This window comes from Rosa rugosa, chromosome 7 (genome assembly GCF_958449725.1).
Source record: "Rosa rugosa chromosome 7, drRosRugo1.1, whole genome shotgun sequence".
NCBI lineage: Eukaryota > Viridiplantae > Streptophyta > Magnoliopsida > Rosales > Rosaceae > Rosa > Rosa rugosa.
Genome location: NC_084826.1, coordinates 6,498,320 through 6,516,085, shown reverse-complemented (window position 1 = coordinate 6,516,085; position 17,766 = coordinate 6,498,320). Strand labels below are relative to the sequence as shown.

The 17,766-nt window shown below is 37.5% G+C and overlaps 1 protein-coding gene across 1 annotated transcript; it reads left to right on the top strand.

Moving 5' to 3' along the window:
* The first annotated feature begins 13,796 nt into the window (after positions 1 to 13,796).
* On the top strand, positions 13,797 to 14,989 carry LOC133722522 (hydrophobic protein RCI2B). Its single transcript, XM_062149405.1, has 3 exons — positions 13,797 to 13,983; positions 14,129 to 14,237; positions 14,702 to 14,989. The coding sequence occupies exons 1-2, from the start codon at positions 13,894 to 13,896 to the stop codon at positions 14,210 to 14,212; spliced, it is 174 nt and encodes a 57-aa protein (XP_062005389.1). The 5' UTR covers positions 13,797 to 13,893; the 3' UTR covers positions 14,213 to 14,237; positions 14,702 to 14,989.
* Positions 14,990 to 17,766: the final 2,777 nt, after the last annotated feature.

Below are 17,766 nucleotides of genomic sequence, written 5' to 3'. Positions count from 1 at the left end.
CTAACCATCTATTTATGTCGGTGCAAGTGCACGTCGGTATACTGAATCCTCCCCCCTTATTTATTCGTAATTTACTGGAAATTATTCTATGCACCGACGGTGCAAGTGACCCAACCCTTATAAAATAATCTCAACTCTTGATATTTATTATCAACTTTATTTTTAATAAACAAAAAGTGTATTTAATGTAATCTAACCATTCATTTATGTTGGTGCAAGTGCACGGCGGTGCTCTGAATAATCTCTCGTAATTTACTACTGTGACTTTTTTCGAATTTGAAAAGGTACACAATTAACCTCTACAAATGTGCTTATCTCACAAGTATGGCTTCAAATCTTCTGTCCCCATTTCCCTATTCTCTTCCCTGTCTCCCTATAAAATTTTGACACTTGGCATTGTTGTCTCCTCAGCCTAACCATCTCTTACCAGCCTACAACCCCGTTTAACTCTGACCCTCACCATCAATTTCTCCTACACCAGAACTGATCTGCAGAGAGCAACCACCACCCCCACCACCCTCCCAACCAAACCCGCCGCCACCACCACTCCAAATCCTTTGGCCATGCCAGAACTCCAGATCAACACCTAGGTTCCACCTCCAACAACCCAGCCCTTCACCGTCGAAGCCCCACCGGAATCCCTTCTGCACAGCCATGGTTTGCCAGCCAACACACCCACAAAACAGTCCCATAGCAGTACATCGGCAGATCAATCCTCAAAACAGATGGCCATCGATCACAATTGCTTCTTCTCCACCAAGACAAGACCATCAACCACCCATCCGGTAGCAACCACCACGCACCGGTGAGGCCAGAGGCCCGTGCCAGCACCGGGTCGCCGCCGGAGGAGATCACCAGAGAGAAAACTGAAAAAAAAAAAAAAAAAAAAAAAAAAAAAAAAAACCAACCCTTGCGCAAAACTGCAGCTTGCCGAGAAAGACGGAGAAATCTAATTACCCGGAATCTCTCTCTTGATTTTGGAATATTGCTAAGTTGTTTGTGTTTGATGGCACAGGAGATTCATGTTCCATGGTGGCATTTTTGAAGAGGAGTTCCAGACGAAAAGCAAGACAGCTGACAGCCGAAGAAGAAGAATTGTTGTTTTAGTGTTTTGGGCGAGTTAGAGATGTTGGGTTAGAGTTAAACGGGGTTGTAGGCTGGTAAGAGATGGTTAGGCTGAGGAAACAACAATGTCAAGTGTCAAAATTTTATAGGGAGACAGGAAAGGGAATAGGGAAATGGGGACAGAAGATTTGAAGCCCACAAGTATGCTTGGCCTAGTCTTTAATAACCAATTGATGATCTTCTAAGGCCATCTCCAGTAGGAAAGGGCTATAATTTAGCCCCAGAAATATTATTTTTTATTCTTGAAATAGTGAACCATCTCCAGTAAGGCAAGGGCTAAATTTTAGCCCTTTCAAGTATTTTATAGTTTTAAATTATATTTTTCAAATTTATCATTTTATTGTATTATAATAATATTTTAATTTAGACAAAAATTAATTTTGGAGACAAAATTAATTTTTTTAAAGTGTATGTTTGGATGAGGTATTTATGTGGTATCTTTTATAACATTTTCGGATAGGATTTTTTAGTTTTCTTTTGATTATGTGTAGGGATGGCAATGGGGCGGGTTGGGGATGGGGATCACAATACCATCCCCATCCCCAGGGTCATTTTCTACCCCCATCCCCGCCCCAATCCCCAATAAAAATATATTGGGGATTCCCCATCCCCATTGGGGACTAAGCCTCCAAATCCGCCCCAAATCCCCAATAAGAATTTAATAAATAAAATAATTTTTTCTCATATTGCCTTTTTAAAAATCAAAATTTACAACAAATAAATTTAAAATATGATTAACTTCATAAATCATAATTCAGTGAGTACAAAAGTCAAAACTTTTAATTAGTAAATGTATATATTTGTGATTTATATTATAAAAAAAAATTAAAATATATATAAGTTAAATATATGTATATATTATTGGGGCGGGTTTGGGGATGGGGATCACAATACCATCCCCGCCCCATCCCCAATCTTAGATAGCGGGGATTGGGGATCCCCATCCCCATTCCCCATTTGTCCCCGAATTCTCCCCTCATTAGGGGCGGATATCCAATGGAGCTCCGCCCCACTGGGGATTTTTGTCATCCCTAATTATGTGGTTGCTTACTTTAATTTGTAATGAATAAAAGTTGCTTACTTCGCCCAATTTCCTCCTTCTCCTCACGATCTAGTTGTGAACTGAATCGATAACCATGTCACGTAACTGTAACTGGTCATGTAACTGGTTACGTAACTGACCATGTCACTGACCAAGTAACTGTAACTGGTCATGTAACTGGTCACGTAACTGACCATGTAACTGACCACGTCACTGACCAAGTAACTGTAACTGGTCATGTAGTTGATCACGTAAATCAAATTGGTTTCATTTAAACCAATAGAAAGCTGCCACATGCCCCCCCTCCCTTTTCCTTCTTCTAGCAGCCCATTTTCTCCACATTTGGGTCTGCTGCTGGGACCACAAATTCTGGACTAGGCCAGCCAAAGGGCTAAACATAGCCCTCTCACCAGCCCGATGGCATTTTCATGGCCCTTTGACCCTTTTAAAACTTGCTATTGGAGATGAAATAAGGGCTAAATTATAGCCTTTGGCCCTCTAGACCTCCTTATTGGAGGTGGCCTAACCTTTGACAGCTTCCTCCATCATTACCACATCCCAAGTCCCAACAATAGAAATAGGTAAAAGGCGAAGCAGAAATGCTATTATGCTTGATTTAATTGTACTAGCTAGTGTTGAACAAAGAGCTAGCTAGTAGGTTAAAAACCAGCATTACGATTTTTGGCCTATGCAAGTGAGCATTGGGCGGAGTTGCAATGGCAAGGCTTGTACGTGGCGGAGTTGCAATGGCAAGGCTTTTACATGCACCTGAGGAGTTCGCTGCTTGATGCTAGTCACGTATTGGAGGGTAGAAGCGTATTTTGCGACATGAAGAACGAGGGCGTTGGGTCGGAATGACGATGTTTTGGCTATTGAAGGGGTGATGATCAAGTGGGAGAAGACTAGTATTTGGATGTAGAAGAGAATTAGGGACTGGAATTGTGAGGAATAAGCCATATATATATATTGTTAACTTATATTTCTAATAATGAATATATCGAAGTACTCATCCCATTATATAGCTGCGATGGGTTTGAGTGCAAGTAGTGTTTAAAAAAATGCACACAATGTCACATTGATAGTGTGCATATCCTTAATTGAAACCAATACTTCGATCAGACGGAGCATATTGAAAAAACTGATGGGTTTGAGTTGCTAAATCGTTTTTGCTGCTCTTTTGGATCTGTCTAGGGTTCTATATTAGTATTGATGGGTGTCGGTGCATTTCTGAGTCACCGTTTGGGTGCGCTAGCTAGCTCTGATGCTAAACTGAAAAATGCCTAGAAATCTCCGTGGAATCAATCATGTACATGTCATGCTGAAGCCACGTTTCTTTATGCTGATTGAGCAGAACTCTATCACTTTGGTCTTAGTCTCTCAGATAACTTGATTGGAATTTCATGTACCTTTTTTTTTTTTACATTACTTATCCATGGCCAGAAGGCACGTACATCAGATGTTGTCTCATATAAAAAAAAAACTAAATGGCACAAGCCGCCAAGCAAAAGACAGGTGACCCTCATTGTTAATACATGCGCTCACTTATTGAGCCTAAACAACAAGAAATCAAGTCCTCACTACTAACCCCTCTTTGAAAAGTAAACCTAGTCGCCTAGAGACCTCAATTGGTGTACAACTAGAATAAACTAAGAAGAAAGTAATAGAAGACCCAATTTCAAGTGGTAGGCAAGAGACCGAAAAGCCTAGGGCTTTCCTTTGCCCTTATCTCTAGGGCTAGAAACCGAACCTCCAATTGCAATTACTATGACGTTGGCTCTTGTTCTTACTTCCGGCAGTCTACCGGTCTTCTTCTTCAGAGTGACAAGAGGCACATCATTGTCATCCTCGGTCAAAGGTTTTCCAAATAGAAAAGATTGAGAGGACCTACACACAGGACCACCGCCAATTTTTCCCAGATATGAGGCGCTACCACCCGCTGCGAGAGCAAGAGAAGCAGCAAAGCTTGTTGTGACTGCATCTATAAAGGCCCTGGAGAGGAGGAAGCGATAGCAAGAGGCTAGAGGCTAGGGTGCCGGAGAAGACTAGGTTGAGAGAAATACTCTCCTAGGGTTTTTTTTTCTTTTACTCACTCTTTTTCTAGAATTCCATGTACGTTGTTTCTTCTTTCTGTGTGATTATCATTACAAATCTGCCACAATATTAGACCTAATGTATAGGTATGAAAGGTGATTAAGTGGCCGCAATAAATTAAGTTGAGACAAGAGTACGTTTTTCTTTTCGGGTAATGGCTTACTACTAAATTTTACAAACTGGTGTTCTGATGTCATTTTCATTTTCCCTTCTCATACAATTTGCTATGAGAAAATTTTATGAATGGTACCCCAAGTAATGCCCACTCCGAATTTTAGTACATCAAGTTCCAAAACATAAACTTTGGTTTCAAAACTTACCTAGTAAACATACATGAAGTCAATGACGTCATTAGTGTCGTGCCAGCTGTCGTATTTTAAGGGATAATTTGGTCACTTCAAATTTTTTACTCTGAGCACTCAGCCTTCTCTCTTCTTCTTACTGTGGGCACCCAACTCTCTCTCTCTCACCTGCTTGCACAGTACAGCGTGCAAGTAGCACCAGCGACCTTACAACTGACCGCCAGCCAATCAGTCTCCAATCATCACCCATCACCTACACTTCAAATTCAAACTCTACAATTCTGATCTAAACAACGCAAACAAATCCGATCAACACTACAACGACCGATCAAAAAAAACCCAAAAGCACTGCAGAATTGACTTGGGATTCTTCAGAATTGGGTTCGAATTTCAATTGGGTTTCTTTGGATTTCTAGAGTTGGATTTCAGAATTGACCTGGGATGAGGACGATGCTTTTGTGGGAGGAGGACGATGACGGTGATGGTGCCGCGTGGTCTCCGGCCTCTTGAACCCGTACTTCTTGTCTTCAGCAGCGGCAGACACAGTGTAGAGGTCATCGAAGGCCATTACTAAGAAGAAGGGTAGTTGGCGCGATCATCAAGCCAAACTTATCCTCTTCTGTCTCTGTAAACATGTCATCTACCATTTTTCTCAGTAGTCCCTCACTACCCAAAATCCTAGGACTCCCAAGTCCCAACCTTTGACCCCTCTGAAATCCCAGAAAGCTTTTTTGGGCAACTTGAACCAAAACCCATTTAAACCCCAATGACTTTTCCACTGTTACCGATCATTTTCATCTTCTTCTTCACTATCGCTCTCATCCCACTTACATTCTCTGATCCTTTCATCGTTTTGCATGGTAATTTCTCTCATCATCTTGTTTTTCCTTATAATTTCATGGGTTTGGGGTAGCAGAGTCGGTGAGCGAGGTTGAGAGAGAGAGAGAGAGAGAGAGAGAGAGAGAGAGAGAGAGGGAGAGTCAGAGGGAGTGAGAGAGAGGAAACCCGCTAATTAACAAATGAAAAATCAATTTTGCCCTTCATTATGTGAGTAATGACATGTGGACTGACGGAGTCATTAACGTCGTGTATGTATATTAGATCAAACTTCATATTTGATGTACCAAAATTTATGTTTTGAAACTTGATGTACTGAAATTTGGAGTGGGCCTTATTTTGGGTACCATTCATAAAATTTTCTCATCTGCTATTGGAAAAGTTTTAAGGCACTGAAATGATGAAGAGGCTATGCCACTATTATACTCAATGGAATTTAACCTATTCATGGTGGAAGAGGTAGGAGGAAGACAACCAATTTGTGGTGGTTTTTTAAGTCTTTGAACTGAAGGTGACCCGAGAAAAGAAGATTTTGATAAACATTAGGGAAACAAAGTCACATTTTTGTTGTGCAGGGTTTTCATTTGTTTGGCTCTTCTTTTCCTTCCAATTCTACATGTGATAATGTGATTTTTGGCACTCGGGTCTCACTCGATCTCTGTGGTTTTCTATTCGTTTTGTGTATAACAGCTAGCTGTGAGGCAGTTAATTGATTGTTGGCTAGGAATGAACTACACATTTAAATTAAACATCAAACATGTATGACGATCGACCAGATCGGCCATAAGTACAAAAGGAAGGGGAAGGTGAAAGTTAACGTAGTGTAATAACAGTTTCAAGAATTGTGCTATAATCGATCATAGAGAAGTGAAGTTGAATATGCAACTCTGTTAATAAACTAAGAGCCAACATAAATACTGATCAAGGAAGCATGAGAGAGCCAACCGAATATATACTTGTTGGGTGGGGGGGGTTGTAGGAAATTAGTTAGCATAGTTGAAATAGGAGTTGGTTGATCTTGATTCAATTTACTGTCTAATTCAATAAAACAGAGAGAAAATGTAGTTAATCGTTTGACTTGTTCATTGTATCTGAATATAAATTCTCATAATTTTTTTCACTAAAATCTTCACATTATGTCCCTTGTGTGTTCAAGGATTTCATTAAATTTCTCCCTAATTTCTACTATAAAATGAAAGAAGAAAAACAGATGATACTTAGGTGTTCAAGTCAAGAAGCACCAAACCTTGTGATGATCTGACCAAGAAACAAAAGCAGCCAACCTCACACGTGGAATGTGGTCAAGTCGAACTTGTCCTTGAAGATTTAGGGTTGGACCTTAAAAAGTCCTAAAATATTTGAGAAGGACGGTAACGTCACGTGTATAGGGCGCGTATCTGGCTAAATCCCACTGGAGCCTCGATCACCGCCGTTGTCCCAGCATACGGCGGCAACCTGTGAACCGTTAGATATCTCTGACAGCCTGGTCGATTCCATCCCCATGTTCCTGCTCTTCACGCGCCATTTCAAGTTCGTTGGGAACATTGGGAACGTCTTCAGTGCTCCGAGCTCTCCATGCTCGTCTTGTTTGGGCCCAGACACGTGATATGCACGTGTAAACATATTACAAGGAATTAGAGACGGGAAAGGCTTAGCCTGTTCCCAGTTGATGGTTGAATCTTGGGGTAAAAATCGAGTTTGTCGTAGACGGGTTAAACACCCAATTGATTTACCCAGCCCCCCTTTGTCATGTAGCCACAGACGCGAATCCCACTGATAGGTTAATTGACTTTTATCCAGACCGGAGGAAATTCATTTATCTGGATCTCGTCACCATCACAGCTCATTCTTTTTGTTTCTCTTTGATTCTATTCGACTGAATCATTCAGATCTTGAATTTCCACACGAAATTGAATTCCAATTTGCAGGGAATCTGGAACAAGCAGAATTGGAGAACTGGAGAAGAAATTGGCTACAATTTATATCCTAACTATGAATTTTAGTGGAATAGATTTTGGACGGAGATGAAATTCGGAAGAGAACGTGTTGGATTCTTCATCAACTGCATGCGATACCGAAATTCTGCAAAATCTCATGAATCCTATTCAAATTCTGCAATACCCAAATTCATACTTACCTTTTCACCCAAAATTGAAGGAAAAATTGGAGTAGAGAGCAGTTCTGTTCTTTTTCCTATTCAAGACGGAGAAAACATTGGGCTCTTTTATACTTTGCAGCAAGAAGAGCTACTTGCAGTTGCAGAGGACGAAGAATTTTCGGTTCCTGAAAGACTGAGACAGATAAAGAAGAGAAAAATTAGTAGTTCAAATGAACGAAAAATGAACTACCAATACTGGTTGACATAGCGGTGAAGCCACACAGTCACATACTAGTTAATAGTTATGGTGGACAGTGGGCTGCAGGTTCAAGACTTCGAGCCAAAAACTTTTTTTTTTTTTTTGGGAAGCTGTTTCTTCTGTTTTTTGTTGTTGGACTTCCAGAAAAAGGAATGCAATGTTAAGGTTTGTGTTTAAATTTCTTTTATAATAAACATTAAAATGTGCAAACAAAATTATAATAAGAAAAAATAAGTATGCATATTTAATTTCAATATTGGAGTCGTGGAGAAGAGTTTTTTAGATAAAAGATATATACATATGAAAAATGTTATGTTAATTTAGAATTTCATAAGAATAACAAAATTTGACGAACTATTTTCTATGAGTAAATAGAGTTTGAACAGACAAGTGTGTGTGAGTAAACCACTCTCCCACAAGGTTTGTGAGTGAACAACTTAGTCTTATTCGTCACTGTTTCGATATAAATGGTTAATTTTTATTTAATGTCTAAATGACGACAGATCAAGTTAATTTTTTTTACACAGTACCTATTCATACTCTATAAATAGATGGGTAATGTCAAATTTATCAATTCCCAATTTCGATTATTTGGATCGCACAAAATTATTATATGTTTACTAGTATGGTCTAACTTGTTTATTAGTTGTATCAAATAGTATACCTTCCATGAGGAACAATGTGGAGGAAAATAGAATTTATCAAAATCGGCCGTTGGATGTCATTATGATAACAATATATGATTATGGTCAAAATTTCAGCTATTTTTGTCTTTGTTTGGATCTCGATCTACCAGGTCAACTCTAAACCCTAAATACCACATAAAACTAATATGCTCATAGCCGCTCATTTGCAACTTATTTTTTTGATCTTTCAGCTCTCACACTCTCGTGGGTATGAGCTATATCAGCTAATGTAAAAATTTAGGGAAGTTTATCTCCTCATGGTTCAGTTCCCCTTAGGGAAGTAGAAGCATATAAATGGTTGACCGCTTTATTTAATGTCGAAATGACAGCGGATCAGGTTAATTATTTTACAAAATACCTATTAATATGCTATAAATAGATGAGTAATGTCAAATTTATCGATTTCAATTTCGATTATTTAGATCGCACAAAATCCTTATATGTCTACCAATGTGGTCTAACTTGTTTATTAGTTGTATTAAATAGTACACATTCCATGAGTAACAATGTGGAGGAAATACACTTCATCAAAATCGACCGTTGGATGTTATCATGATAAGAATATATGATTATGGTCAAAATTTCAGCTATTTTCATCGTTGTTTGGATCTCGATCTACTAGGTCAACCCTAAACCCTAAATACCACATAGAACTAATATGCTCATAACCGCTCACTCGCAACTTCTTTTTTCGATCTGTCAGCTCTCACATTCTCGTGGCTATGACCTATATCAACTAATGTAAAAACTTCAAAAAGTTTATCTCCCCGTGGTTCAGCTTCCCTTAGGGAATGAGAAGCGTATAAAGGGTTGACCATTTTATTTAATGTCGAAATGACGGCGGATCGGGTTAATTTTTTTACAAAATACCCATTAATATGCTATAAATAGATAGGTAATGTCAAATTTATCGATTTCCAATTTCGATTATTTAGATCACACAAAATCTTTATATGTCTACTAATATGGTCTAACTTGTTTATTAGTTGTATCAAATAGTACACCTTCCATGAGGAACTGTGTGGAGGAAATAGACTTCATCGAAATCGACCGTTGGATGTTATCATGATAAAAATATATGATTATGGTTAAAATTTCAGCTATTTTCAAAGTTGTTTGGGTTTCGATCTACTAGGTCAACCCTAAACCCTAAATATCACATAAAACTAATATGCTCATAACCACTAACTCGCAACTTCTTTTTTCGATCTGTCAGCTCTCACACTCTCATGGCTATGACCTATATCAACTAATGTAAAAATTTCTAAAAGTTTATCTACCCATGGTTAAGCTCTCCTTAGGGAGTTATAGGTGTGTAAGTGGTTGACAGCTTTATTTGACATCTAAATGATGACGGATAGGGTTAATTTTTTTACATAATACCTACTAATACGCTATAAATAGATGGATAATGTCAAATTTATCGATTTTCAGTTTCGATTGTTTAGATCGCACGAAATCCTTATATGCCTACTAATGCGGTTCAACCTGTTTATTAGTTGTATTGAAAAATATACCTTCCATGAGGGACAATGTGGAGGAAATAGACTTTATCAAAATCAGCCGTTGGATGTCATCATGATAAGAAGATATAATTATGGTCAAAATTTCAGCTATTTTCAAAGTTGTTTAGGTCTCGATCTACTAGGTCAACCCTAAACCCTAAATAGCACCTAAAACTAATATGTTCATAACCGCTCACTCGCAACTTCTTTTTTCGATCTGTCAGCTCTCACACTCTCGTGGCTATGACCTATATCAACTAATGTAAAAATTTCAGAAAGTTTATCTACTCGTGGTTAAGCTACCCTTAGGGAGTTATAAGTGTATAAGTGGTTGACCGCTTTATTTGACATCTAACTGATTGCGGATCAGGTTAATTTTTTTACACAATACCTATTAATACGCTATAAATAGATGGGTAATATCAAATTTATCGATTTCCAGTTTCGATTGTTTAGATCGCACGAAATCCTTATATGCCTACTAATGCAGTTTAACTTATTTGTTAGTTGTATTGAAAAATATACATTCCATGACGAACAATGTGGAGGAAATAAACTTTATCAAAATCGGCCGTTGGATGTCACCATGATAAGAAGATATAATTATGGTCAAAATTTCAGCTATTTTCGAAGCTGTTTGGGTCTCGATCTACTAGGTCAACCCTAAACCCTAAATACCACATAGAACTACTATGCTCATAACCGCTCACTCGCAACTTCTTTTTTCGATCTGTCAGCTCTCACATTCTCGTGGCTATGACCTATATCAACTAATGTAAAAATTTCAGAAAGTAGATAAACTGTGGTTAAGCTCCCCTTAGGGAGTTATAAGTGTATAAGTGGTTGACCGCTTTATTTGGCCCATTGCTGACATGACTTTCTTCATGGATAATTTTTTCGCACAACTTTTTTTTTTTTTTTTTTTTTTGAAAGAAGGACGACAAACTATATTAAGTGAAATTGAGGAGTACATGGAGCGATGCATAAAGCATCGAAAGAAAGCAGTAAAACATGACGAGATGCACAGACGCATCTATTATAAAGTAAAAATAACGCATAACTAGATGCACAATCGCATCGAGATTAAAGGTAACCAAGTAACCATGTGACTTGATGCCATAAGGCATCGCTGCACTGCATATGTCACTAAAGCAGTGTAAATAGAAGAGTAACTGTAATTGTAGCCGATGATATGACCACCTAGGAGAGGTGATTCGCTCACCAAGAGATCGAAAGCAACCGAGGGTGTCAAAAACTCGGATGTTGGCAGACGAACTCAAGAACCAGAACCATAACCAATACCAGAACAATATGAGCAGCTGTTTCGGATCCAAGATCCGAATTAGGGTACCACCTGGATAATTTTTTCTCACAACTTGATCCAGACGTTCAATGAGGGCAAGATTTTTTTTTTTAAAAAAATCTTCCACCTTAAACAAGTAGCCTCTCTCATTCCTTATTTTTGTTTTCGTCTTTGTTTTCTGAAATCATACTAAATCCATACGTGTGTGCTATTAATTTGTTTACTCATTATATTAACGTTGACTACCTTTGCAGGCCAACAAGGTGGAAGAAAATAAAGATGGAAATAGGACATTTGGATGTGATTATTGTGAAGTATAAATTTTTTTTGCCATTATATTTGTAATTAGTCTCTTTCACATTGTTTTAGCCTTGATCAATATAATCAGTCCATTTGTTACTACTTTATGTCTATCTACACATGTAAACATAAATAAACTCAGTATTTTATCATAATTTTATTTCCTTGGAGACTTCTAAATTAATAAAAAGAAATATTTAAAAACCTTATGTGAGTCATTAGAAATTAATAAAAGTACATTTTTAATTTTTTTTGGTGTTCATGGTAGGGTTTGGCGAACCCCGAAATTTAGAAGGATTGCTCTTAAAAAAAAAAAAAAATTGGGATGTTTGCTTCTTTATTGAAAAAAAGAAAGAAAAGGAAATGTCTTAAATTAAACAAATGTTAATTAACAATATTTCTAGGATGCGTGTTGGGTAGATATGTGGAATCAAATGGTTATTATGGTTGGCTGTAAAAAAAATATAATTACAGTCAATCACTTTGACAGTAAAACCATTGCTAAAGAAAATTACAAAGTTAAATATTGTTACTTTTTCACACAGATGCAAGTCATGCAAGTAGCAACCCACCTGCAAAACCCTTGTGGATCCAGGCTTCTTCTTAAAGTTTTAAAAATGCTTTGCAGGTTTCCGGTTTAATTGAATAAGTGGCTAAGATTATGCCACAAGCACTGCACAACAATTGACGGTTACAAGAGATGCTGATGTGCCCGAGCAACCCATGCTCGGAGCATGTTAGAATTTTCGGGGAAGATTCTACAATTTCGCAAGAGAACAGAAAAGTTGATCCTTGAAAGAATTAAGGTGTTATTTTGTTTATTATCTAATCCTACTCTTCATTACTCGTATCGGGTTGTAATTGGCAAATAAAGGTATCAAAAGACCGACATAGTAGTGGTTGCAAGATGCTTGCTCATTGCCTCATACAAGGTTAATTATCCTATGCTTTAATTCTTGTTGTAGTCAAATTTTTCATTCAATGGGCTTAAAAAATATATACATCAATTAATGCACATCCTAATTACTGTGAGTTTTCTTTTTTAACACCATCCCTCTTCACCTCTGATGGGGTTCGAACACATGACACCTAAAATGAAAGTCATTGTCTTACCAATCCACCAAACACACACACTCAAATAGAGTTGTCTCGCAGATCAAGAGCAAGGTTGAAACGAGAATACGAGACCACTACGGAATGATCACAAAGTCATCATCCCTTGGTTGATGACGCTTGCCAATAAGAGTGATGACATGATCAAAAGGAGTCTATTTAACGCCAAATAGTGTGTAGAAGGAATCCGGAAAGAGAGAGTTCAAATAAAAAATGTGGGTGGAGATCGAAGATCAACACTTGCCTAAGCATTGGACGTGATCGATATGTAGCAAGCTTTTTGAACACGAGACAATGTTTTGACCTTGTAGATTATGCATTTTAGTAGTATTTATAACAAATTAAGTTGATTTTTTCAACGCTCTTTTTAAAGATATTTATTTTGAGCATTTTAATTAGTATAGAATGAAAAACAAATAATTTTTTATCGGACACAGTGGCAATAAGTTTTAAATATGTGTTTATCATCTACAATGTTTTTTTTATATATTAAAATATTATGCAAGAACCTTTTATTTGAGGGCAGGAAAAGTGCCTTAGATTCATTATTTTAAATCTTACCGTTACTATGAGATTGTGAAGGGGTATCTATACATTATAAGGTAAAGCTTTTGCACCACACTGAGGGGCTGTCTTCATTCATTTCATTACCACCTAATTTTGAATTAGGTTATCAGTTCCTGGCTACATATAATAATATATGGCATAGAATTGGAATTCAAACGTTTAGGTTTGGACAACACATGATTTACGTGAGGCAGCGGAGTTTCCATCCAATGCCGCATATGGGGTATCTGATTTTGAATTAACGGCTCAAGTTTCATTCGTCAGGGTTGCATCAATGGTGTGACCTTACCTTAACAGTACAGAGTGACACGTGCATGTTCATCCATTTATGAAACCTAGCTGTATGATTCTTTTTCCTTATTGGGTGGTGGGGAGAGGCTAGGCTGTTAAGATACTCTCACGAACCCCCAAAAGTGAGATTTACACACCGGAGAAACTTTACAGGGCTAAGCAAAGCCAGCGGGTACACGATACTGTATTTTATCTACCCAATACGTCGCCTCCACGTGGTTCCTCATCACCGGACAGCGACTCCCTAATCCCTTGTATATAAACCCCCTATCTAACACACAGTTTCGACACCAAACACAAATCCAGAGCAGAGCGGGGCAACAACTCCTCTTAATTCTCAGTCTCTCTAGTTTCGAAATCAGAGCTAAGCAAACATGCCGAGTGAAGGAACAGCAAACTTTATCGATATACTCATCGCCATCCTCTTGCCTCCTCTTGGGGTCTTCCTCAAGTTTGGCTGCCAAGTCAGTACTTAATTCTCTATATATATACACCTCTGATTTCTCTATATATGTTTCTCTTTTTCTGTCCATGTTATGGATCACTGAATTGAGATGGAGTTCTTTAGGGTTAATCTTTTAAATGATCTCTGGGTTATCTAATTTGCAGGTGGAGTTCTGGATCTGTCTGTTGCTGACCATTTTCGGTTACATCCCTGGGATTATCTATGCCATCTATATAATCACCAAGTGAAGTAGCTAGTCATGCTTCAATTTCTGTAAGTTTTTTTTTCTTTTTTCTTTTTTCTGTTGATTAAGCCAATTTCTTCATATTTCTATCTATATACCCTTTACAAAGTAATAATACATCCCCTCAACTTTAGAATAGTATAACGAACAAGGATATTCATAATAAAAAGGGATAAATCCTTCATTTTCTGTAAGTTCTTCTTTTTCTTTCTGTTGATTAAATCTGAACAAAGATTTCCTCGCTCATAAAAATATTATTATACACATAACCTTGCCAATAAAAAAGCAAGATGTACGCTTTAATGAGCAAGGATAATTATGGTAAACAAGCTTTGCTATTAATAATAATATTGGGTCTACATGACATGATGCGCTGCACTAATTTATGTCTACTTGCCTATAATAAATTAATAATGTGATATGTGTGTGTTTTGACAGAGACGGAGAGAACTAATCGTTTTCCTTTTTCTTGTGCCGTGTTTGTTTTGGACAGGTAGTAGTGATAAAGATGTGAAATGGCACATCTGTCTTCTGGTTTCTGCATTGAAAGCTTGTTTTCCACCATTGGATTGCATAGTACTTGTTTGGTATAGCCAATGGACAGTTGATATTTGATGTAGTGTGTCTTCTTTTTCTTTTTCTATTCCCCCCCTCCTTACTCCCTTCAACATTGTGTTCCCCATGATTTGTCTATCTGTTGAAGAAGGTAAAATAGTTGAATTATTGAGGAGTTGATGTATCAATCTTAGCTCTCCAATTTAATAAAAGAGAATTTGTTTCATTTTCGTCTCAACCGATATTGGCCTAATGAATAAGCTTCCTTTAAATCCAACTCATTAAATGTAAAGACATGAAAAGAGAGAAGATTATAGGAAGTTCACAATAAGCCTAAAACACATATAAGGCAGTCTTATCACATGGTAGGTCCGCAGTTCCGCTATCCAATCAAATCTTTCCTCAAAATCACATCTTCGTATTATTTATGTTGGTCGTTCACATAATATTAAAATTATATATCCTTAATACTTATGAAGATATAGATAGAGAATATGTTCACATTGGACAGTTGGATAAACTTAGTAGTCCAAACTGAAATATTGAAAAACTTTTGAAAGAGAGAATTCCTAGGCCACTACGGTTAAAAAACTTCAGAATAGGCCAACAAGCCACATCCCGCATGACCTCTCTTACATGAAGAAACAAAGGCCGACCTACGGACATACCCTCAAACGTGGGTGCATGTTCAAGTCCTTGTGCTTAAAGAATTAGGGTTAGACCTAAAATAGTTCTATTAAATAGAGAAGGACGGTTACGTCACATTTGTGGTGCGTTTATATGGATGTGTCCCATCAGGGGCTCTACATTTTTGGAGCCTCCATCGCCGCCGTTGTTGCAGCATGGGGTGGCAACCCATGAGCCGTTGGTGCTGCTCCTACTCATTTTGGTGCTCCTGGGGAACGTTATTCCGTAAGGAAGACCCCAGATCCATCACATTAAGAAATGAGAACGGACAGAAGAAAAAACAAAAGGATTCAGGAAGGAAGATCATATCTACTTGTACTCGTGTCAGTCGTGTGATTGCAACACGGAAGAAAAAACAAAAACATTAAGGTTTTATGATATTCAACATCTTTCACGTTGACACTCCATATACAAAATATCACACCGTAAGAATTGAGCTTATGGTCACTATTTTTTATTTTATTTTTCAATAGAAGAAAAATAGAAAAATGCATAATAGCACCAAATAAAATTAAAAATCTCAATATAAATAAGAACATGGAGTCCAAGTCTAAAAAAATAGAGCAGGTCTAATCCTTGATCTTCCATACGCAATTACAAATTAAAATAATATTTTGTTAAATTTAATGCGATGTCGCTGAGAGCAACTCTAACAGTTTCTCCATATCTTGATTTTTCTTCATTTTAGAGAAAAATTTGGTTGTTTTGCTCTAACAGATTCCCTATAATTATCCCTAAAATAGAGATAGTGATGAGAGAGAAAACAAAATTCTCTATATTTACAGCAATCTGTAAAATTTTAGGGAAGGATTTAGGAAAAAATTATGGAAGAATCTGTTGGAGTTGGAGCATAAATTTTTTTAGAGATTTTAATTTTTGCTTCTCTATAATAGGGAAATTATAGGGAACCTGTTGGAGATAATCTGACAAACTCCAAAAGAGGGATCTTCATCCCTTTCCCTCTCCCTTAATTTCAATTGACTGGTAGCCTTGAAATTACCGCAATCTCTTCCGCTTTGAGCCCTTAATTGATGTCACTCAACACGGCTACTTTAGGATTCTTGCAAGGGCGAGCTGCTAGTCAATCTGCCCGTCGTCATCCCATCCATTCTCGTCATCCTTGTCCTCCTATCACCGTTCTCTAGAGCCGTCGCCGATGACGATTCTCGGTCATCATTAAGGACTTCAACTTCCAGATGGGGATTCTCCACAAGGGCCTCACCGATTACGTGCTCAACCGGAGCAACGACAAGTACATCGCCTATATCAATGGCACATGCTCAGGTCTTTTTGAATTTTGGGAATTAGGGATTTTGATTGTTGTTCATTTTGCTATATTTTCTTCTTTTCTCTCTCTCTTTTTGGAAAATAAAGACGGGAAGTTAAGCAGTAGCAGATTGACTCTTGTTTATGTTATCTCTCTCCACTTGTCAATGGCCTCATACCTCTCTTCAATCTCAAACTCTCAACTACATCAAAGTGGCGATCCTCACAGACATGCAGCTCATGGATAGAACCTTACTCCTTCCTCCAAAATTACTCGCTCTTGAATTGGTTCAATTGTACACTGACCTCTATATGAGCAGAGTTTTCCTTTCCTCCGTGCTAAGCATGAGCATGAGCTACAATTCATTGTCTTGTTTAAAATGCGATCTTAATAGAATGGTCCCAAAATAGTAGCAGAGCTAACATTTATGTCATCTCCATTCCGAAGTAGTAGCAGCTAACATTTAATATTGTCTCCATTTTCAAATAGTCTCTATCCCCAAAAGCAGTAGTAGAGCTAACATTTATCTCATATCCATCTCGAAGCAATGGCAGCTAACCTTTAATATTGTCTCAATCTGCAAGTAGTAGCAAGAGTTTGTCATTTCTTCTCCATCCCCAAAAGCGATAACAGGGCTAACATTAATCTCTTCTTCATCATCATAAAGCAGTAGCAGAACTGGATGAGTGTCTGATGTGTTTTATCTCTCTTCATTTTTTTTTTTTTTGATCAGGTAAACAACTCAAATGCTACAACTAGTCTTTCGTGAGTCGAACTCACAACCTCCCACTTATAAAGGGGAAACTATGCCACTAGACCAAATGGTACTGGCTCTCTCTCTTCATTTGAATAGAAAAAAGTTTGAATTAAAGAAAATAATTAATGTTTAGTTATCCATATCCAGAGTTATAATTGTAATTGTGTTATTGACAAATGACATTAAAATAACAAATTGTCTTTATATACAAAAGTTTGTCCTTATGAGTATGATTTGAAATTTTATACATATGGTAGCAAAATGATCTTTTGGCAAGTGGGAGGTTGTGAGT

What these genes read in the sequence shown, in the direction of transcription:
- LOC133722522 (XM_062149405.1), top strand. Translation starts at nt 13,894, where the DNA reads ATGCCGAGTGAAGGAACAGCAAACTTTATCGATATACTCATCGCCATC. An exon ending in TCCTCAAGTTTGGCTGCCAA is followed by an intron (nt 13,984 to 14,128) that starts GTCAGTACTTAA and finishes TCTAATTTGCAG; the next exon opens with GTGGAGTTCTGGATCTGTCT.